Raw genomic sequence first — 22,922 nt, 5'->3', positions numbered from 1 at the left:
GCTCGCGCCCCTGCCCGGGAGGAGAGGAGCTGAGGGATCCAGAGCCCGGAGGCACAGCCTGTGGCTGTGACTCCGCACTGCCCGGTCTCCGGGCGCGTCCCAGGACACCTGGACCCTCCTCGCAGGGGGTGGGATGGGACAGGGCCCTGGGTCTCCAGCGGGCTATCCGTGGGCTGGCCAGGACCTGGGAGGATGAGGCTTTCCCGGTACCAGGCAGCAGGACAGCGCAGGCTCCGCATTCCGAGTCCCTTGAAAGCACTCGTTAGATAACATTTCCAAACAGAAATTCTTCGCTGATCCCTCCCTTCTCCTCTGTGATATGTGTGTCACGGGTCAGCAATTGCCTCTGCTGTGGATTAGGAGAGCTCCCAGAGGCCAGTTCGGTTACTTAGAGAAGGATCTCCTTTCACCGGGGCTCTGCGGAAAGTTGAGAATGCCACTTCCGAAGCTGGCCAAATGCTCCCCACATGTATTTTTCTAAATTGAGACAGAGGGAGGTAGGGCTCACAAGCTAGGCTCAGACCCTAGCTCTTCTACCTAGGGCCAAGTGACGCTTGCCGATCATTTAGCCTCTCTAAGCCTCAGTTTCCTTATCTGTAAAACGGGATAACAGCAGTGCCCTTCTCTCAGGGCACTTACATGGCGCTCACCAACTGGCAGAGTCCCCCACAACTACCCTGTAACACAGGTACTTGTTAGTCATCACCATTTCACAGGTGGGGAGACTGAGGCACAGAGCTGTGTCCAAAGCCGCACGGTTAGTGTCGGCACCAGTGTCTGAGCCGGCACTCTGAGCTACACACCATTACTCTCCAGGAGGAGCACAGGGGAGCATGACCCAGAAGCCTTAGCACAGTGCCTGGTGTGTGGCAAAGCCTCAGAAAACCTCTGAGGATTATCAGCCATAACTATTAGACTCACAGAGGGAAGAGCAGAGACCCGGACTCTGGATACGTCCTGCTGGGGTTGTCAGGAAGGTCCGAAAGGCCCAGCCAAGGCTATGGCCACTACCTCCACCCACACTGGGGGGCCTCCCAGGAGCCTTTGGAGGGGGGCTTCATGTCTGGGGCCACATGTCCAAGTCCTAGAAGTTCACAGGGAGGAGGAGTGCAGATGTACCAACAAAAGGACCTCGGGTGCTTCTGATACCACCCCTACAGGAAGAGCATCCAACCCCTCGCAGGGCACTGTTCTCCTGCCTGCTGGTCTCTTCGCCTGAACCAGCGGGCAAGGCAAGTGAGCTACCACCGCACTGCTCCAGGGTCCACAGCAGGAAGACCAATGCCAGGCCTGTCCTGGGGTTGCAAAGGAGAGGCAGCGACCCCTCCCCCAGTCTCCACCCCAATCACCAAATCTGCCCACAAGATGGCCAAGTCCAGTGGATCTCGTACTGGCCAACAGTGGTGAACCTTAGCCCACGACAGTGGCTTCCCTCCTGTGGCCCCAGAGCTCTCAGTGGTCCCTGAACTCTTGGAAGCGTTTGGAAAAGCTGGCATCGAACAGACACTTCTCCAGCACATGGCCTCTGGGGCTGTGGAAGCTGCAGGTTTCCTGGCTCAAGCCTGGCTCCATAGCAGCTCACTCTGCTCTCTGGGCGCGCATGTATGCTGTCACTTCCAGCATGTCCGACTCTTTGCGAGCCTTTGGACTATGGCCGGCCAGGCTCCTCTGTCCATGGAATTCTCCAGGCAAGAATACCGGAGTGGGTTGCTATGCCCTCCTCCAAGGGATCTTCCCAACCCGGGACTGAACCCGTGTCTCTCATGTCTCCTGCATTGGCAGGCAGGTTCTTTATCACTAGCGCCACCTGGACAGCTTGGGCCAAGCAGAGGCTCTGACTGACCTCACGGGCCTAACATGAGTGAGCTATTCATTACTCAGTAAAGGCAGGCAAAGATGTGTGAAGCACATGGTCCAGGAGGGGTTTTTTCTACAACCTACTGGGAAAAGCAACTAAGCCATCTCTTCCTCCACTCCTCCATCCCACAGTGATTTACTAAGTACCACTGGGCTAAGTAAGGCACACACATATCTCATTTCATCCTCGCTACAACCTCAGGAGGTATGTTTCAGTTTTAGCGTCCCATTTGACAGAGAACAAAACAAAGGCTCAGACACGGTGAGCCACCTGAGCACCAAGGGCACACAGTTGGTGACTCTGTGGGACTTGAACCCTGGCCGGCGTGGCTCCGCAGGCCATGCCTTTCCCCGCCTCACTTCACTGGCCTGTTCAGAGCGTCTCACGGCCTTTGGTTTGGCTGGTGTCCTAGAGACACTGTACCACTCCATCTGAAAGCCACGTGCTCACCCGATTCGGGTGCGCCATCTGTTTGTCCTAGAAGTCTCCCTCTGGGACAGTACAGGCCTCATCACCACCCCTCTTACAACTGAGCCTCATCGTGGCTACATAGCGTGCTTGCGGTAGCGCCGTTAACGAGAGGTGGGAACAGATTCCAAGCCAGGCTGTCTTAGCTCTGAACCCTGCACACCTGGTGATCTGTGTGGCTGCCCCTCACCCCCCAACCACCCTTCACGGCAGCACCATGGAACTGCACCAGCTCAGAGGGGGCAGAGCCTTGGGCCCCCAGTCCTCCAGGGACCGTTTCCTGTGTCTCTGCTTAGAGACTCCAAGGGCTGCAGAACCCGAGCTTGGGTCTTCACGGCCTGCACCAGCCACACTTGAGCAAAGAGAAAAGACCCGGGAGCTACAACTGGCAGCTCCAGCAGAACAAACAGAGCAGGCAGCCCCGCCCAAGGCGAGCACGTTCAGCTTCTGGCCTCTCTCTCAGTCACAGCCCACTTCACCCGAACCCATCTCGATTGAGAGCAGTCAGACAGGGGAGGAGGGCTTCTGCTTGCCTGAGCCCACAGCCCAGTGGGAAGAGGCAGAAGGCGAAGCTAATTCACAGCAGTGGGAGACTCGTAGGGAGGAGGCGTGTGGCGCTGAGACTGCCCCATTTTACAGAAGAGGAAACTGAGGGTTAGAGGGTGCAGCGCCTCTGCCACGGTCTCTCCACCGGCGAGCCAAGAAAGCGAGGATTCAAACCCAGATCTGGGCCCATTCCGCCCCAGCCTACTGCCAGCCTGGACAAACACACTGCGGGAATCTCAAGAATGAATCAATTCATTGAATAGCATTTCTTTTTTTGTGAATTTATATAAAACACCCCAAATAGAGGGGTCATTCAGACCCTGGCAGCAAGCAGTTTGCGGTGGTAGAAGGGTCACAGCAGAACCTCGTTCTGAGGGTAGTTTCTGTGACAAAAACCACATTCCCACACAACTCCAAGCCATACGACTGCCTTAATAACAGCCTTGGGTGGGTGGGTGGGGGGCGCTAAAACGCTACAATGTCCTGTTACACGTACACATCAACTGTAAGCACACACTCTGATCACAGACATGTTAACGTGCTGGGTGGGGGGAGCCAGGCCTCTCACAATCAAGCTATTGTGTCGGGTCAGCGCTCTGGAGAAACCAGCCTTTCTAGAGGCCAGCAGCCCCAGAGCCCCCCAGCCTCCCCCAGAAAGGCACGCCCAAGACCACCTCAGGAAAGCCCAGAAGGAACTTGGTTCTTGTCTCTGAGAGATGCCTGAGGACCTGCCCGGCTCCAGGAATAACCAAAGTCCTGCCGGAGATGGTCCCCCTCTAGCCTCTGCAAGCAGACGGTGGAATCTCTCAGTCACCGCTCACCTCCAGGACCCACTCAGCGACAAGCAGGGAAGGGACCTGAATGAATGAAAGAGGGAGGGAAGGAAGGAGGGAGCCGCAGACCCAGACGAACGAGCCTCTTGCCTCCAGCTGCTATAATGCTCCACCCCGGCTGCGCTCCCAGTCCCCTGAGCCGCCCTGTGGGGGCCCTGATGCCCAGTGTCACCAGCACCTGCTCTCTGTCTCACCTACTCCTGTGGCCCGTTGAGGGCAGGCATCTCCCTTGCTCCTGCTCTATCTGGTCCCCAACACAGTGGCTGGCACCAGAGAAATGCTTACAAAGTTGTTCATTGAGGGAATGCCTTGAATTCCCTATTTAATAATCCAGGTGCCATCCTGGCTACTGGGTATTCAGAGGGGGAAACCACCCTGACCTCACTTTTAAGAAGCCGATAGTTTGGGCAGAGAACCAGATGAGGACAAGCTGGGTCTTGGGTGCTGTGGTAGAAGCAGCCAGGGCTGCTCCTGGGAGCAGAGGAGAGAGGGGGCCCCTCCCTGAGAATGGCCGGCTTCACCGAGAAGGTCAACTGAGCAAGGAAGGCAGGACATGGGGAAGGTGCCGAGGCAGAAAGAACAGCACTTGCAGGGGCAGGGAGGCAGGACAACACAGGCTCTGCCTTCCAGCAGGACACTGACGGGCCAGCTGCGAGGTTTAGAAAGATAGGCCTGGAGCAGTAGGCAGGCCAGCAATGCCCGTGTGGGTAAGGAAGCTGGCTCTGGAGTCAACACATCTGTTCCAAGCCCAGTTCTACTACTTGGGAGCTCTGAAGTCTGGACAAGGCTCCACCCTTACCTCTGTTTCCTCATCTGTGAAACGGGGATTCTCACGGCCCCTGCCTTACAGAGTTGCTGGGATTGGGGACAGAGGCACAACGTGCTCATCATCCCTGTGCTGGGGACGAGCCCTGCAACAGGGCCGAGGTGGTCGTGGGGCCAAACACTCAGCCTGGCCGGAAAAGCAGCCCCAGGCAAGGTTTGGATTTCCAGGGAAGTCACCTCAGGGCACCACTGTCCACCTGGTCCCCAGCTGCTCCCTGCTGTCAGGGGCTCCCCCCAGATACAAAGCTCCAGAGCACATGAGGCACGGCTGGAAATGCAGCAGCCAACTCAGGAGCCGGGCTCCGAAATGGCTTCTGCAGCTCTCCGCCTCTGTTCTGCTGGCCAGGGCTCTTGGCACCCAAGGGATCAGTGTGCAGGCTTTGGGACCTTTCAAGATGGCTCCAAAATAATGTACTATGGAAAAGGAACAGCGGCATCCTTATCCCCTGGCAAAGGCAACCCGCTCCCCGATGCTGAACCACATCCTCTCCTAACATGATGACCTCACAGGATGACCACAACCCACCTCCTCCATGAGCTCAGCCCTGCCCCGGAGCCAGCAACGCACCAGAGGCAGGCGTGTCAGGCAGGTTCGACCCTCCACTGACGCTCTTCCCAGCAAATATGTACAGTCCTACACTTGCTGCTTCTCTGGCTTGAGCCTGTGTTCCCAGCACCCAGGACAGGCCTGGACCCTGACTATAGCAACACACGATGGCTGGTTGGCTGGGAAGACTAAATGGATGGAGGGCTGGCTGGTTGGACAGACGGCTCATTCGAAGGTCTTATGAGAGCTGGACTGGCAGGGTCTGGCAATCAGCTCCAGATCCCCTGGGTGCCCACACTGCCTTCTGGCGGGGATGATTCACAGGCTCCCGGGCTGGGAGGGGACGGCAGTTGGAGATGTGGTTATTCCCTCCCTGGCCTCCAGGCTGGTGGTGAATCACCAGGACAAGCGATGCACAGTTCCTTCCCCAGGGTTTCTAAGGTGAGGATACCGCTGCCCATTCTAGATGTCCACTTTGGGGTCTCACCACTTGGATGATCAAGCAGCTGTTTCTACCATCCAACAAGACTCACCCTTGTGCTGACGTGAAAGCCATTTCTACCTTGTCAGTTAAGAATGACTAAGAGGGAATCTGCATCCCGGCTGTTAAGCAAACAGACAGGCACCTATTATTCACACGGGTTGGAGAGATGCTCTTGATCGAAGTGAAGGCACAGACCTTGCAGTTGACATGGACTTCCCAGTCCAGATGTTTCCTTCAAGGGACCTTAGGCAAGTGACCTAACGTTTCTGGACCTGGGTTTCTTCTACTACAAATGCAGATAATAATGCCTGTCTCCTAGGTAAGGTACCCAATAGTTTATTACCCAATGAGGACACTTGCGAGAATAAAATGGGGTGCTATTAATAATTAATAAAACAACAGGCCTCAAGGGGGGCCAACCAGCATGCCCAGTCCCCTACTCATAAGGCTGTCAATGAGGTAGAGCACGGCTGAGCATACTGAACGTCTATACAAACAAATGGCAGCTGCTATTATCTATCCCATTGGTCATGTGGTCAGCTGGGCCCTCTAGGGCAGTATCTTCTGGAATATTCCTTTATCTGGATCCCTCTGGCATCCCAGATTACCAGTTGGCTTGGTACTGCCTGACTGACACATCATGTATCTCATAACCAGCTTTAGCAGGAAAAACCGTTCGTCAACTTTGAAGTTTTGATTTTTTTTTTTTTCTTTTCTGTCCTGATGCTGGTTTAACATCATGATTCATGCTCAGGTCCACCAAGCTCACTCAAGCACAGCTCAAGTTCCCGGCTTCCTGTCAGGGGCCAGCTGGGCACTGGGCCAGGGGGCAGTTCCAGATGCCCTTGCTGCCTTGGCAGAGGCCCCCTGCCCAGGCCTCCTGCAGGGCCTCTGGCCTGGACTCCTACCTGGCTTCCATCTGTGATCACAGAGTGATGGGGCAGGACAGGCTGGGGAGAGAGGGACAGGCTCTGTGAACCCCCAGGCAGGAATTCAACATGGACTAATGATGAAACACCATCCTGAGAGCTGATTCACTTTGGGGTCAGGAGTCCTGGGGGTCCCAAGAGCTCTCCTGTTCTCCTCCTTGCCTTAGAGGGGCCGTGGCTGTCAGGGAACAATTTCTCTTGAGTTTCCCTGTCACTTTTATACATTCAACACAGATGTATACTGGGATTCTGTTACCGACTGCTACTTGGCTAAGCTGATGACTTAGGACAAAATGACTCATGGACTTTGAATCTTAATAGCTTCCTTGCCTGCAACGGGAACAACTGTCAGCTCTGCCATTAGTCTTAAAAGCATCTTTGTGAGAATTAGAACACTGCTGTGATTTAAATATACAAAACCACAAAGACTATGAATGTGAGCTGTGCTCCCTCGAGTTGCATAGTACACAACCTGGGTCACCATGCATGGCCACCCGAAATAACAGCTTCCCTCCCAGGCCCGTTGGGAGGATGAAGTGAGGCAATGCTTATACAGTGTTTGGGTCACAGTGATAATTGGCTGTCACTATTATTTTTGAAATTGTCTTATTCCTACCCTTTGCGGTGAGAACTCACAAGATGACCTCAGGAAAGTAGCTTCTGCAGCAGGGTAGGACCCACAACTCTGTCTTATGAAAACAATTCTTCCCACAGGGTGGCCCCTCACCTGAGCCGTGGTGCTAAAGGGGAGGTGGACACACGGTGTGTGGCCCCACCACAGCAGGCCAAGCAGGGACACTCAGAGCTGCCCACCGGAGGCTGGGTGGGACCCAAGCCCTTGGGGAGGTGGCCTCCCTGCGTGCAGAGCCCGTCATGTGGCTCGGTCACACCAGCCCCGCTTGTGGGGAGGGAAACCCATGTATAATGGAAACTCCTCACAATACAATGTGGAAAAGCAATTTTAAGAATCGCTTTTATTTTCCTTTTGAAGCCAAGGAAAACAGTTGGATTTGCTTTCCTCGGTTGGTCATAGGAAGAAACTGAGGAGCATCTCTTTGATTGGAGTCGAGTTCTTCTCTAGGCCTAAGACAGTTGGAATGCTGGGGGTTGGGGTAGGGGGGGTGTTCCTTCTCTTGGGATGCAATTAGTTGAATAAATACCAAGAGAGCAAAAGTAAGCAAACTCATTACTGCCCATTAAGACCTGCCAAACTTGCAAAAAACTAAGGGAGGGGGCTGGAACCTTGAAGGAAAGTCAATTACTCTAAGGCCGAGGGGGCACAGCCCTTGGCGTCAGGCTGACCCCAGCTCTTGACAGAGTCAGCACCGGCTCTTGTCTGCCATGTGCTCCCAGCAAATCACTTAGCCCTCTGGATGCTGTTGCCCCCCTTTATAAACCTGGGGGGAACCAGTCTCGCTGGATTCCCTGAGACAGTGCCCTGGTTCCTTCCCATCCTTCTTGTAACCCGACTGGCTCCGCGTCACTCCTGCCAAGCCCACACCTCATGGAAATGTGACAGTAAGACCCCAAATTGGGCAGCTTCATGACTGTTCCCACCAGCAGCAATGCAACAGGGAGCAAGCTACCTGACACCCTCTTGGGCTTCAGTTTCCTCACCCTCAAAATGGGCAGAATATTACTAACCAGCTCCAAATGTCGTGGTGATTCCATGAGATAATATGTTACACAAGGGGCCTTGTGAACCTAAAAACTGAACGAGTGTTAACCATCAAGTTTGGTTCTCTGTTTAATCGAACAACTGCAAGAAATGCTCTTTAAAGACTGCACAGTCTCTGACTGTGTCTGCTCATCTGGAGCCTCCTCACTCTGCGCCCAGCGCCGTGTGAGAGGCTACGGACACCGTGACAACCAGGACCAGTCTAATCACTGGGCTGGGAGGTGAGGCCAGACAGACCTCCTGGGCAGGCCCAGCTCTGCTACATAGAACAAGGCCCTCCTCTGTGAAATGAGACAGCTGGTCGGTGGGTAGGGGAATGGTAGGATCCAAGGAGATGGTGCATGTGCTGGACACACAGACCGTGAGTGTGTGTTGGCACACACACACTGTCATTCGGTCAGCTGGAGCTCTCATACAGCTATCATGACATCTTCACCTCTAGTTTTGGAAGCACTTCCGTGGCCCTCACCAAGTGTGGGAGAGGGGTTGGATCACCCCATCTCATAGAAGAGGCTCTGCCTTCAGGATCTTAAGTCCAAGGGCACAGAGTTTTGCCCAGGGAAGCCGTGCGAGCCCACACTTGGGAGGGGACAGAACTCAACGGTAAACACTGCTACCCTGCCAGGTCTCGAGGCCTGGAGCCAAGTTGTCTCCTGGGACCATGGCAGTTTCTTGGCCAAGGGGAGCCCTCGCTGGCATCCGCAATCAGCATCACAGAGCAGAGAGAGGCAGGTGAGCCGCCCAGGCTGGGAGGGCGGCTCCTCCCCATTGTTGTGGGTCGGGTGTGGCCCAGGCACAGGAGCAGCTAAAGAGCTTGGAAACTAGGCAAACACTCACAAACTCAGCCCGGTTTCTACCAACGTCACTGCAGCCCTAACCTCACAGCCCAACCCAAACCAGAGGCTTCAAACACCTTTCTCTGCCTGGCCCAAAAGGCCTGGACTGGCCTTCGGAACCAAGCTGGGGCTTTCTCAGTCAAGTGGAAAACAGCTCATTGTGGCCCTCGGGAGCACAGGATCTGTTTTGCAACCTCCCGCTGTCCAGACTGCCCGCAGAGAAGCCCCCAAAGGGGTCTGGGGAAGACAAAACCTTCCAGTTCTGGGTTGTGGTTATTTTAGTGTAAACTATCGTGAAATCAGAAAGTCGTGACTTTACTACTAGAAACCAGATTAAGAAAATTTCTACGTAGTCATTAAGACTTGAAGGTTTGAGTACATAAGGCTGGGGCTGAGTCCTGGTTCTGCTACCTTCCAGCTGTGTGAGGTTAAACAAGTCACTTAGCCTCGCAGAGTCTCGGTTTCCTCAACTGTAAAATGGAAATAACAATGGTATCTACCAAAAAGACACTGTGAGAATTCAATGAAGCAGAAAACCCTTGCAAAACGTTGAGTGCAGGGTAAGGTACACAACAGGCATTCAGGAAGTGGATGTTAGGGCCGGTAGTAATAACTGTGATTCATGGTCTCCTGTGCACGCCCCCACACCCTCAGGCAGTCACTTGCCCTGGGCTCCTCTGGCCCTGCGTGCCCCTCTTCCTAGCATTCCCCACTGCACGACGACTGTTAGTGGATGTGGCTTATCATTCAGCCTACAAATATTCACTGAGCTCCTGTTTAGGCACTGTGGGGGCGGGGGGTGGGGGAGGAGTGATGAAAACAGACAAGCCCCCTGCCCTCAGAGAGCTTTTATTCACAGGCATGGGTAGACAGGCACCACATGTCTGATGGTGACATGGACTCTGGAGGGGGAAAGTGGCGAGGTCACAATTTTAAGTAAGCCGGGAAAGTTTCACTGGGAAGGTGATTATTTCAGCAAAGACCTGAGAGCAGTGAGGGAGCCGCCATCAAGGAAGCAGCTGTGTGTTCTGGACTGGGGCAAGTGCAAAGGGCCCTCGCCATCAGCGAGCCTGAAGAACACCCAGGAGGCCAGCGTGGCTGGAGCATGTGAGTGAGGATGACAGGAGTTGGAGATGAGGTCAGGGAGGAAACAGGGCCAGAGCTGGGGGCCTTAGAGACCTGTTAGCTGCTTCTCCAAGACGAGGAGCTACCAGACACTTTGAGCAGCAGACTGACCTGATTTGACTTTTTTAAAAGGCTCACTCTGGCTGCCAGGTTGAGGACAGCCTGTAAAGACAAGGACAGGAGCAGTGAGACCAGTCTGGTCCAGGCGAGAGGTGAAGGTGGGCTGTACCAGGGGAGGCGGGGAGAAGCTGTAGGATCCTGAGAATAGTCCCAGGATATTGCTGTGATAATCTGGTGGTGATTTAGATGTGGGGTATGATGGGAAGAAAGGAGTTAAGGACGACTTCAAGTTTGTTGGCTGAGCAATCAGAAGAACAGAGCCGTCATTTGCTAACCTGGGAAAAACTGGGATGAATAGGTTGGGATGGAGACTTGGGGAACCCCAGGAATTTATTTCTGGATAAGTTATGGCTGAGATGCCCATATGTCAAAAAGGCAGTTAGACATATGAGTCTGGATTCAGAGGGGCAGGGGGACGTCCTCAGACTAGACTGAATGAGATCACTGAAGATGATCACTGAAGATGTCTGAGGACTGAAGCCCTGCCACCCCCTCCCCACCTAGGATAGGACTGGGCTGGGGGTGGGGGGGTGGGTGAACCAGCAACGTAGACTGAGGAGTAGCCAATGAGATGAGAGGAAAGGGTGGTGTTTGGGAAAGGAAGTCCCAGGAGGGAGTGATTTGCCACGTCCGGCAGTGCTGAGAGGCGAAACATCGGCATGGACCAAGAACTGAGCCTTTGGTCTGGGAAGAGAGGCCCCTGGTGATCCTGTTCAGGACACTTGGAACCGAGGGGACAGGGCAGGCCTGATGGGAATGAGCTCAAGAGAGAACTTTTTGGAAATGGTGAGGGAGGGTGTGGGCAACTCTTTAGAGGGTTTTGCTAAAAAGGGGAGCAGAGAAATGGAACAGTAGCTGGAGAAGGGACATGAGGTCAAGAGAGGATTTTCTTTAAGCTGAAATAAATCATGATCATAGGGAAAAAGTGATCACGCCAGGGAGCTGGGGAAGAGCGGATGGAGCCACATCCTTGAGTGGGCAAAGGAGTGAGCTGCGTCCGTCCGTCCACTCCCTCTTGGCCTGGCTTGCTCCTCCTCATCCCTCTGGGGTCAGCACGAAGGTCACTTTCTCAGGGAAGCTTTCCTGACCCCTCTGGCTAGTCAGTTCTCCATTCTACCCTCCCATCACATTCACCACATCTGCCTCGTGGCACTCAGGGGCTCTGAGATGATGGGTAAGCCTGCTGAGGGCAGGGCTGGCTCTGTCCTGTTTGCAGCTGCATCTCCAGTAGCCAGCACACTCCCTGGCATACCCCAGGTGTTCCATGGATATCTGGGGAAGGAAAAAGTGGTCTAAGAACAGAATTGAAACCAATCTGGTGACACGTGTCTCTTTCCTGCTCCCACCTGGCTAAATCATGTTGTGATGATGGAGACAGTGTGGGTACTGCCTGTTGAAAATAGGTGCATTTAGCAGAGCTCAGTTGTCTGCTCTGCAGCTTGGCTAACACAGAGACTGAAGCTACATGACCGGACACATCTTTCCACTGACGTTGTCCACTATAAACCGAACACGTCCCATACCACATCTAGCGGATCATTCACTTAACAAACATTTGCAGACAGCTTCCTGAGTGCAGCATCCTGAGGATACAGGATGGAAACAGACATAGTGCTGGCCCTCAGGGAGCATGGATCCATGAAGAGATCACACAGAGTTCAGATTCATCTCATGCGTGATGGGTGTTACAAAGGGCACGTCCAGGGGGAGACTTAACAATCTGAGGCAGAGGAGGAGAGAGACAGGCCAAGCCTCCTCTGCCTCCCCTCCCAGCTTCAAGCTGCCTCCTATGGTTCTTGGGCTCCAGGCCAGGTGCTCGACAAGAGGGCCGTGGGCACTGGCTAGCCCCAGAAGTGGCAGGGCCTCGGCCTGCTGCCTTGCACATGCTCTGGTCCCCTCCCAAATCTTTTCCGCCTCTGCCAGGCCTCCTGTCCCCTCCTGCGGCTCCCAGAAGGGCTGCCTCCTGAAGCAGCGTTTTTGGAAACAGCTGCCCAACGAGAAGGCTGAGCTCATTTATGGCACTGGCCGCTGGCCATGACGTAACCATTACTGAGTCTGCTCTTCTGTTTACTTTCAGGGTTTCGTAGGCTCTGCTCGCAAAGACGAACCCCTGGTGTGCAAGGACCATGAGGCCGCTGTGTGTGACGTGCTGGTGGCTGGGACTGCTGGCTGCCCTGGGAGCAGCGGCGAGCCAGAAGGATGGCTTGGAGGGCACCGAGGAGGGTTCACCTGGCGAGTTCGTCTACCTGAACAGGTACAAGCGGGCCGGCGAGTCCCCGGACAAGTGTACCTACACCTTCATCGTGCCCCAGCAGCGGGTCACGGGCGCCATCTGCGTCAACTCCAAGGAGCCCGAGGTGCTCCTGGAGAACAGGGTGCACAAGCAGGAGCTGGAGCTGCTCAACAACGAGCTGCTCAAGCAGAAGCGGCAGATCGAGACGCTGCAGCAGCTGGTGGAGGTGGATGGCGGTATCGTGAGCGAGGTGAAGCTGCTACGCAAGGAGAGCCGCAACATGAACTCACGGGTCACACAGCTCTACATGCAGCTCCTGCACGAGATCATCCGCAAGCGGGACAACGCGCTCGAGCTCTCGCAGCTGGAGAACCGCATCCTCAACCAGACGGCAGACATGCTGCAGCTGGCCAGCAAGTACAAGGACCTGGAGCACAAGTACCAGCATCTGGCCACGCTGGCCCACAACCAGTCTGAGATCATTGCCCAGCTGGAGGAGCACTGCCAGCGGGTGCCCGCCGCCCGGCCTGTGCCCCAGCCGCCCCCCGCCACCCCACCCCGCGTCTACCAGCCACCCCCCTACAACCGCATCATCAACCAGATCTCCACCAATGAGATCCAGAGCGACCAGAACCTGAAAGTGCTGCCGCCCCCTCTGCCCACCATGCCCACCCTCACCAGCCTCCCGTCCTCCACAGACAAGCCATCGGGTAAGTTCTTCCCGACGTTGCGGAGACCCGCAACATCTGGGCCTCGGAGCTGGGCACCGGGCCTCACTTGGCTGTGACGGCAAGCGGGGGAGGAATAGTGGTAAGCTGAAGCCGGGCCAAAGGCTGTGTAATCCCCCAGCAGTCCCTGGGGCCAAGCCGCTGGAGCCGGCAGGGTGAGAGGGTGGCTGCAGTCCTCAGATGGAAGCCCCAAGGTAGAACCAGGAAACGGAAGTGTCGGAAGACAGCAGATACTTTCTGGCTTCTGCTAGGAAAAACCCCAGGCCTGAGTTCTCTGGGCTGTGCGTGAGATGCTCTGTGCTACTAGATAGGATGAGTGCTCCTATGAGTGTTCGTAATGTGCCTGGCACAGAACTGGCATTCAGTGAATGTTGATGGAAGAAACAACAGACCAGAGGAAGAGAAAGTGTTATCACAGCAGAAGTAGGATGAACACGTGGTAGGGAGAGGCCTACTCCCCTCCCTAGGAAGAAGCACTTTCTAAAGCCCACACATTTCCTAGAGTCTGCTGCAGTCTAGAATTTTCAGTGATGATTCCACATACTCTTAAATACATGTTTCATCTTAAAATATGGTAATTCTCAGAATATCGTGATGGGGGAGGAATGGGGCTGTTGGTAGGTTCTGAAGCTTGACCCAGACACTGACGCTGGGCACTTTCGGTGTATGTTACCTCTTTAACCCCTGCGGCTCCTTATGGAAGGTTAACTGAGAGGATGGGTGACTTGCTCACGCTGGGTCTGAATTCAGGCTTTTCACTTTAAAGCTGGGGCTGACCCCTCTGTGCACTAGGACCCTGGGCATCTGCACCCTGGGCGGGGGGACCACGAGTCCAGCCCCCGGGGTTACTCATCCAGGACCTGTGAGTCTTCCAAACGGGCTGGTGGGTGAGGACTACATCCATCTTTGCAGAAAGTAACCACATATCTGCTTCAGTCAGTGACATTTATACCACTTCGTTATATAAGCGGGAGATATTTTTACTGAAAATATCCTGTTTTACACTTATTTCACACTTCTGAAAATAACCACCAGTACTGGGAAGAGCAGCTTCTTGCTAATTCCAGAGAGGGACTGAACCTGAGTGCAGGAGGGTGGCCCATGCGAAAGACAAGGGCGGCATTGTCTGCAGGTCCGGGGCGGTGGAGTCGGTGTCAGGGGGATGTAGGAGCAAGGCATCTTACTCACAGCAAAGCCCTCTACTGGGTGTGCAGGTTGAGGACTTGTGTTCTGGAGCAGACTGACCTGGGTTCAAATTTTGGTTTTACCACTGATCAGCTCTGGGACATTAGGCAAGTCACTTTGCCCCCCAGAGCCTCAGTTTCCCCATCTGTTAATTGGCGATGGGTTTAAATAGTGCCTACCTGAGGATTAAATGAAATACTGCAAAACGTGGTTAGCAGAGTTCTGGGCCCATGGTAAGTTTCATTACATGGCAACTATGAGTTTCCTCTGATCTTGGTCTCTTTATCTTGAAACAGGAGATTGAAATTTATTAATAAAAGACAGTCTATATTTAGCTCTGCATTCTACAGCTGATGACTGGTTCATTTATTGTTTGTTGTTGTTCAGTTGCTAAGTCCGACTTTCCTGTGACCCCACAGATTGCAGCCTGCCAGGCTCCTCCGCCCATGGGATTTCCCAGGCAAGAATACTGGAGTGGGTTGCCATTTCCTTTTCCAGGGGATCTTCCCGACCCGGGGATCGAACCCACATCTCCCACATTGCAGGCAAATCCTTTACCACTGAGCCACAAGGAAGTTCCACCAGAGAGGGCAGAGTATGCTAATACACCTGATAGAACACGCAGAGGGTAAAACATGCCCATGGGCACCACATGAAGGCTCAGCTGAATACTGTAATTCTGACATGAGGCAAGCTGACCTCAATGTTTATGCAATAGACCTCCTCTAGCTTAAGCATCTCTGATTTCTGACTCAACCATCCCAAGACATTCCTGAGCTTGAACTAAGCTGGCAGATACACAGTGGAGGAACAAAGACCTAACTCTGCATCCAGGGTCTACCTTTTGCTAACTGTTCGCTCTTGAGAAAGTTACTTAACTCCGCTGAGCCTTATTTTTCTCCTCTGTAAAATGGGGACAAGAGTCATAACATCACAGGGTTGCTGTGGAAACTCAATGCAATCAGGCATATGATATACATCGTGTAGGGACAGCCAACAACAGCTGAGTCCCTCCTCTTTGCCAGTCACAGTGCTGGACTGTGCGAAAATGACAGTCCTAACCTTCAGGAATTTAGTCTGGAGGGAGGTGGCAGATTCATGAATGCACTGGAACCCATCTGTGCTGTGTGCTGTGCTTAGTCACTCAGTCGTGTCCAACTCTTCGCAACCTCACGTCTGCTGCCTACCAGTTCTCAACTCCAAGATCAGCACCTCAGATCTTACAAGGGATTTCGCTGAGAGGGAGCACCTGCAAAGCCAACATTTCCAGAATGTTGTGAGAACTTCTGGGACCAACATAGCAGAGTACCTGAAATCAGGAATGCAGTGAGAACCATGGACTGTGCAGTCACCATGGTAGCACTACGGGGTGCTGGGTGACCACAGAGGGGCGTATGAGGGCCTACAGCACTAGGTCTACAGTGGGGCATGACTGAGTCTGCCTGGAGTAGAAGGGACAAGTTGGACAGAGTTGGGGATGGCGGTGTTGCCTCCTGAAGGATCTGTAAGAGTTTACCAAGTGGACTCAGGAGTTGGGCAACTGAGTTACGAGTGGGTCCCCTGTGGAGATAAGTCCGTGCAAAGACCCAAGGGCCTGGCCCTATCCTAGGCCCCTCAAGTGGCCCAGCTCCACTGCTTCTTCACATGCATGATTCAGTCCAGACTGTGTGCATTCCAAGGCTCCTGGGTGTGACCAACCCCTTTTCCTCCCACTGAAGGAAGCCCACCAGCATGGAGGGAACAGCAGTGATTTTATCATGGAGATCATCGGAATGCACTATAATTAACTTTTTTTTTTTTTTTTTAATTTTTAAACCTGAAACACTGTATTAGTTTTGCCAACCATCAAAACGAATCCGCCACAGGTATAAGCAAAGCTCTCCCAAACGTTGGTACTGATTGTTGGTAACTGCTTTCTCGTGACTCATCTGACCACTGAACTTTCCACATGAGGCACATCCCCCATCCTCCCCAGACTAAACACCTGGCTGCGGAAGCTGAAAGGGGAGGGCAGAGGCTGCAGGCCCTCCCCTTTCCTGGTGTTGGACCGGGCAGGAGGAAAAGGCAGAAGGTCTCTCCAGCCAATTGTCAGAGAGCTCCGAGCCGCCCATGCTGAGAGCTTGGAGCAGGGTCTGGTGTAGACGAAACTTCCCTCTTTGCTCTGGCCTGACAGTTCCTTAGGCCCAAGGACATCACACAGCCACAGACACCTCTGCAATTAAGCACTTCGGCACTTGCGCCCTGGCAGCTTCTAAATCTCTCATTCCACAGCCTCAGAGCCACCGCCTCTTCTTGTTGTCCCAGTCGCTCCGTCCGCAGCACGCCCCTCTCCGGGGGGCTGAGGCTGCCGTGGCCACTTATCTGACGCTGCACTAACCAGCTTGTTCCTGGCCAGACAGTAACAGGCTGGCCCCAGGCCAGACCCAGGCCGCTGAGAGCCTGAGTGATGAGGCCCAGGCAAGCTCTTGGCTTCCCTGGCGCCTCACTTGGGTTTTGTCTTGTCTCTCTCCGTCTGGCCAGACCTAAGGGCATTTCCATAAGGGTGACGTTTGTGACGAGACCTGGGCCAAATGGCCCTGCCTGTGGCCCTTTCCCCCGGTGGTGGGGGGCGGGGGAGTCCTATGGCCCTCTGCCAGGGGAGTCCTGGGGCGGCTGCCGCCCTCCCTCCTCTCCCCACCCAGCCACTCTTCCTCACACTCACGAGTCCCTGACCTCTTCCTCACCTGCATGCCCTGTGCATGCACGTCAGTCAGATCTGCACGCACGTCAGTCAGATCTGTATGCACGTCAGTCAGATCTGTTAAAGAGGAAGAAGGCTGCAGGGGTCACTCTCTAAAAGTCCCAGGAAAGGACAGCATGGAGCCTCGGCCCTGGCCTGCTCTCAAGGTGGTCCTGCGAGGCCGGGACATGACCCCTCAGCCCAGCCTGGGCACCGCCACACACACGCCAGCCCTCCTGCCACAGCGCCATCCTAGGTACCGAGAAGAAAAGAGTGTGTGGCCTCCAGCTGCCACAGGGAAGCTGTGTCTAAAATGCATCTTTAAAAATCAAAAGGAGTAGGCATTTCCAGCTGTTTTCTCTCCGGAGAAAAACATAATCAGCTTGGTTTGTTTTCTCAGTGGATAGAGAAGGGACCTTAAAATCATAAAATTTTGGAGCTTGTTAGGAGCTTCTCGGGTCCCCTGGCATAGCTGCTTGTTTCGGAGTCTGTTGGTGACAGAGCCAACGCTAGTCCCGGGACTTGTAACTTCCAGGATATTAAGGTTCAGAGACATTAAGCAACTTAGGAAAGACTACACAGCCTTGGCTCAACCAAAGTTCAGACCCAAGTCTGTCTTAATGACTCTGGGATACTGGAAATTGCCATGGAAAGCCTGGGGGGAACTGGTGTGAACATCATTCTGTAGATGCTTGACTTGACCTCCAGTGCCAGCTACCTGGGACCTGACGCTCCATTGCAACTTCATGTACCGGGTTCCAGACAGCTCCCCATAAAAGATCAGCTAGATTTGTGAGGTCTGTTATTAGAACTCTCATGGTTCTGATAACAGAGACATCATCACTGTGAATATAGGATAAAGGAAGTAGACCTAAGCTAGCCTCATACTACAGAGTTTCTAAAACAACAGAGTTCTCCCGCAGAAAACACAATATGCACTTGACTCGCCATCAGTGGACCCAGCTGGAGCTGTCGATATCAAGTCTGGGCCAGTTTTCCGGGGTTACTTCTACTCAGCATTTTAATGCCTAGTCTGAAGTCCTGACTTCTTTAAATATGTTAACCCTAAATATATAAAATTCAGTAGCTATGATTTGTTCTTGGGGCCACAACAGGTGGCAATCACTCTGCTTCACAGAGAACACATAGAAATCACCCATCCCTCACAACGGATGTTCCCCAGCCATGGAGCCACAGACAACCCTAACAAGACTTTTCCTAGATGGATTTCTTATATATATATATAGAGAGAGAGAGACAAAGAGAGAGACAGAGAGAGAAAGGCCATTTTAACATCACCCTGCAGCATGTGGGATCTTTGTTCCCCAACCAGGGATCGAACCTGGGCATCTTGCATTGGAGGCATGGACTCTTAACCACTGAACCGCCAGGCAAGTCCCCTCCCTTTATATTTTATTTCCCCCTACGAGGCAGGAAATATGTACGTTTGGTTGTGGTCTAAAACAGAGAACGAGATCGATCACTCGTGCCTTCTATTCCTTCTGGAGGTCAAGCAATGGTCTCTCCAGTGAGGGCTGCTGGTCCCACACGTGCCGGAGGCCTGGTGGAGGGCTGGAGCGAGGCACTGTGAGGATGGTGAGGGTGTGGCTGCCCGGCATGTGGTCTTCAGAGGCACAGAGGCCACGGGAAAACCCAACTTGGCTCTCTTGCCTCCAGAGCCTGTGCTGTTTTGTTTCTAGAATGTTATTGTTAAACAACATTAAACTCCCAAATACATTAGTAACGACGTCATCCAGTGATATTTCAAAGAGCATTCTTTGCTAGCTTCTTCATAAACAGATGCCACTTGAGTTCGAGTGGGGTCATCTTCCTCCCAGCTTTGCTTTCTCTGCTCTCCTCCTGGGGCTTTCCAGGTGGCTCAGTGGTAAAGAATCTGCTTGCCAATGCAGGAGATGTGGGTTCGATCCCTGGGTTGGGAAGATCACTTGGCAAAGGGACTGACAACCTGCTCCAGTTTTCTTGCCTGGGAAATCCCATGGAGAGACGAGCCTGGCGGACTGCAGTCCATGGGGTCACAGAGAGTCAGACACGACTGAGCAATTGAGCACGTGTGCTCTCCTCCTGGGGTACCTTGGAGCACAGCACCATGGCAAGCTCTCCTCTGTTACTCAGGCATGTTCCAGGGAGGACATTCGGCTAAATCCTCAGGCGGTTTACAGCCCTGGGAGATAAACCATCAACTTGTTATTGTTACAAGTGGTGAGTTGGCATCCTTCGGCCTGGAAATCCCAAGTTTGGCACTTGGCAGAATGAATGTAATCTAGACAATCCTGGCGCTCAGAGCTCTCTGGCCAGCTCACCAGTCACAGGAAAGCATTGCTCTGGTGGATTTATGCGGTGGACTGCATTGTAACCCTGGGATGCTCCCCCAGAAAAAAAACGATAAAGGAGGCAGAATTAAGTCAGCATCATACTACAGTGTCTAAGGCAAGGCTGGCTAGGTTTGTTGAACGAAGTGGGTCGAGCACTGTTATAAAAGTCCCAGTGGTCTTGGTCAGCATCGAGGAAGGAAGGCAGACATTGAGACTGCCCCAGGGACGAGACTACCACCCCACCTCCCCTGCAGCACTTCAGATGCCCCTGCGATGACTCTGGAGGAAGAACACATTGGATCCTGGTCTTTCATCACAAGATGAGTCAATAAGCTGCAAGGCCTGGAATGCTTTTATGTCATTTTTTCAAATGAATAAGTGATTTTCCCAGAATAGATTTTTCTAATAATTTATGTTAAAATTACTGTACACACAGAGAGAAATTTGCTAGGAAAGTTACAGTTTAACTGACAGATAAAATAGCTTTTAAAAAAAAAAAATTTCCAAATGTTGAAATCAAGCAATCTTAGGTGGCATGCTAGAGTAACATCCAAAAGAACAGAAAATCCAATCACCTGGCCCTAGTCATGTACATATGTGAGAGACGGGCCATAAAGAAAGCTGAGCATCTCGAATTGTGCTGGAGAAAACTCTTGAGAGTCTCTTGGACTGCAAGGAGATCGGACCAGTCCATCCTAAAGGAAATCAACCCTGAATATTCATTGGAAGGACTGATGCTGAAACTGAAGCTCCAATGCTGTGGCCACCTGCTGCCAAGAGCCCACTCACTGGATGAGACCCTGATGCTGGTAAAAACTGAAGGCAAAAGGAGAAGATGGGGACAGAGAAGGAAATGGTTAGATAGCATCACTGATTCAATGGGCATGAATCTGAGCAAACTCTGGGAGATAGGGAAGGATAGGGAAGCCTGGTGTGCTGCAGTGCATGGAGTCCCAACGAGTCAGACATGACTTGGCGACCGAATACCACCACCATCCTGAGGATGAAGTGCAGGCATCCTACTTTAGTCTGTCTAGGCTTCCCCAGAAAACAGGTTTCATTTCTCAAGGTTTGATCTGGATGTTAATTGTCCTCTGCTGTGGAGCGGTCCCTGTTACTGGATGGATTTATTATTACTGATTCTCAAACTGGAAAAAAAAAAAAAACAGAATGAAGATGACAAAGGGAACACAGCTTACGGTGGTGAGAAGACGGGAGGCAGGGAAAGGTGAGGGAGGCGAGAGGTGACTCTAGGCGCTAAACTGGGTCAGCACATGATCACTGCCCTGAGAAGGCAGTAGAAAGAACCAGGGCATGGAAGGCAGATGTGGAATCCCCACATCCTCCACTTCCCAGTCGTGGCACTGCTCCAAACCAGGCCTTGTGAGTCTAAAATAAGAGTGTGTAAAGCACCCAGCAAGTGAAAGGCTCTACATCCATGGCAGTCATCCTTCTGACTACATTCCAGTAAAGACAGACATTTAAGGCTCTATGGGAACCCCGAGGACTGAGTAGATCTTCCAGAGGTGGGGGCAGGCTTCCTGGAGGAGGGCTGAGGACCAGGCAGATAGCTCTCGGAACCACTGCCCCCACCGTCAAGAAACCAGGAAGATCAGGCTTGATGCTGAGCGGATGTCCTGTGCTCAGAAAGAGGAAAAAGGATGAAGTACTAGAATTGCGTGCCTGTGGTCAAACCCCAGTGAAATTACACACAGAAAAGTTTATGAAGAGGGGTGTGTGGCATTGGGAAAAGTGAAAGGTGATCAATGAAAGCAAACAAGGTTCTCTAGGGACAAGCCTGTAAACTGATTCCCTCTCGTGGGAAAGGTGAGCAGGGTGCCCAACCATAGGAACAGGGCGCCCAACCAGGGCCTGCGGGGTCATAGGCAGGGGTCTACAGAGCTTCCCCATAAGGTACCCTGAGAACGCTCTCATCGCTGCAGCCAGAGGGTCCAGAGCTTCACCCCACCAGTCTGGGGAGCCTCAAGGAGCTGCTCTGGACCCAGAGAACCCCCCGCAGCCCCTCCTAATCTGACTTCTTTTCTTCTTGAAATCGATTTGAAGTCCCCATCTGTCCCCTGCCCAAGGGTACTGGTGGACACCCAGGAGTGGACACTGTGCTTTTCAAAGTGTTCTCTGGGAAGCAGTGCTTCTTATCTGTCTATCCTGAGGTCAAACAGGCGAAATGGAATCCCTTCAGGCTCTTCCTGGGCCCCAGGGGCTCTCGTTAGGGGAGGTCTCAGAACGTACCAAGTGCACTGAAATACACCCACCTTGCACATCCAGTGTAACTTTTACTGTAAAAATTTTGAAAGGAAATTTTTTAATAATTTAGCATTTGAAAGTATTTGGCCAAGAGCAGCACAATTAATTTATAGTTGGCTCTGAGTTCTCGGCAAACATCAGGCATGTTGAGGAATTCTTGGGAAGTGAGAAAAAGCTAACCTACAAATTGTTTTCAAAAGTAATAACATTTTTGAAGACTAAATTTAATGGACTTGACAAGATGTTACACTTTGTAGAAATTTAATTGTATGCTTATAAATTTGGACTTAGCCCTTTTTTTTTCCCCCCATATTTTAGAGTTAACACATTTTTTTAGGCCTGAAATGCTTTTCATAAGCTCCTGAAAAGCATGTCAGCCCCAGGGAGCGGGCTGTGTGTCCGAGGACTTAAAGGACCTGAACAGCAGGCACAAGCATCTGGACTCTTTCCCTAAAAGAACCAGAAACGATCCTCAGAGGGTCACCTCTGGGGCGGGTGCTGCAGGAGCTTGGCCAAGATGGCTTTGGGAATGTACCAGCTGTTCTGTGTTAGGTCATTGTTTGTGCTCTGGATCACCGAAAAGTGGTGACTGACGGAAAATATAAATGTTCACAACCAAAGTATGGTCTCCCCAGCTGTCTGCATGCGTGAGACTTGGGCAGCACCCCCTCTGCACATCCAGGTGTCAGCTCTCCGGCCTCACCTGGGACGCCAGACAGGTCCTGACACTGTGCGGGCACCGGACTCACACCTAAGCAGTCCACGTGTCCTGGCGCTCAGATGATTGATTTGAGTGGAATATTCCAGATCCAATTTCAACAACTAGTCATTTCTCCTGTTAGAAAACTGTTTTCAGAGAGTGGCCAAAAGACTTGGAGGCAGACCGTCTGTGAGAATAACGGGGACCCGCACATGGTTCTCACGTAAGAGCAGTGCTTCCTGGCGATGCCACAGAAGCCCCTCCCCAGGGCCCACCTATGGACTAAGACACCCCAGAACTTTCCCCTCAGGCCATGGGCTTCTCTGCTTGGGCTGAGGTGGCCCAGTCTGGAGACATGGGGTAGAGACGCCTGGCAGGCTGCAGGCCGGCAGCGTGGTCTAGGCCAGCTCACGGCCGGGAAGGGCTCTGCCCTCTCCCCAAGCCTCAGGGCACCATAGAGAAGAGCCATAGAGGTCTGAGGTCCACCCACGTCTCAGCTCCTGGCCTCGG

The 22,922-nt window shown here is 52.9% G+C and overlaps 2 protein-coding genes across 16 annotated transcripts in view; one reads left to right on the top strand and one right to left on the bottom strand.

Annotated features, from left to right (window-relative positions):
• The window catches only part of RALGPS1 (Ral GEF with PH domain and SH3 binding motif 1), a 295,395-nt gene that overhangs the window by 107,479 nt on the left and 164,994 nt on the right, over nt 1-22,922 (bottom strand). The window lies entirely within an intron of this gene.
• ANGPTL2 (angiopoietin like 2) overlaps nt 1-22,922 on the top strand; it is a 36,133-nt gene that overhangs the window by 1,035 nt on the left and 12,176 nt on the right. For both annotated transcript variants that reach the window (XM_044926353.2, XM_025262384.3), the window contains exon 2: nt 12,327-13,192. In XM_044926353.2, coding sequence (XP_044782288.1) covers nt 12,376-13,192 — 817 coding nt within the window. In that variant the 5' untranslated portion in view covers nt 12,327-12,375. The remainder of the gene's footprint in view (nt 1-12,326; nt 13,193-22,922) is intronic.

The sequence above is a fragment of the Bubalus bubalis genome, chromosome 12, assembly GCF_019923935.1.
Source record: "Bubalus bubalis isolate 160015118507 breed Murrah chromosome 12, NDDB_SH_1, whole genome shotgun sequence".
Taxonomy (NCBI): Eukaryota; Metazoa; Chordata; class Mammalia; order Artiodactyla; family Bovidae; genus Bubalus; species Bubalus bubalis.
The sequence above is the reverse complement of the archived record's forward strand: the minus strand, read 5'-3'. Positions and strand labels throughout refer to the sequence as shown.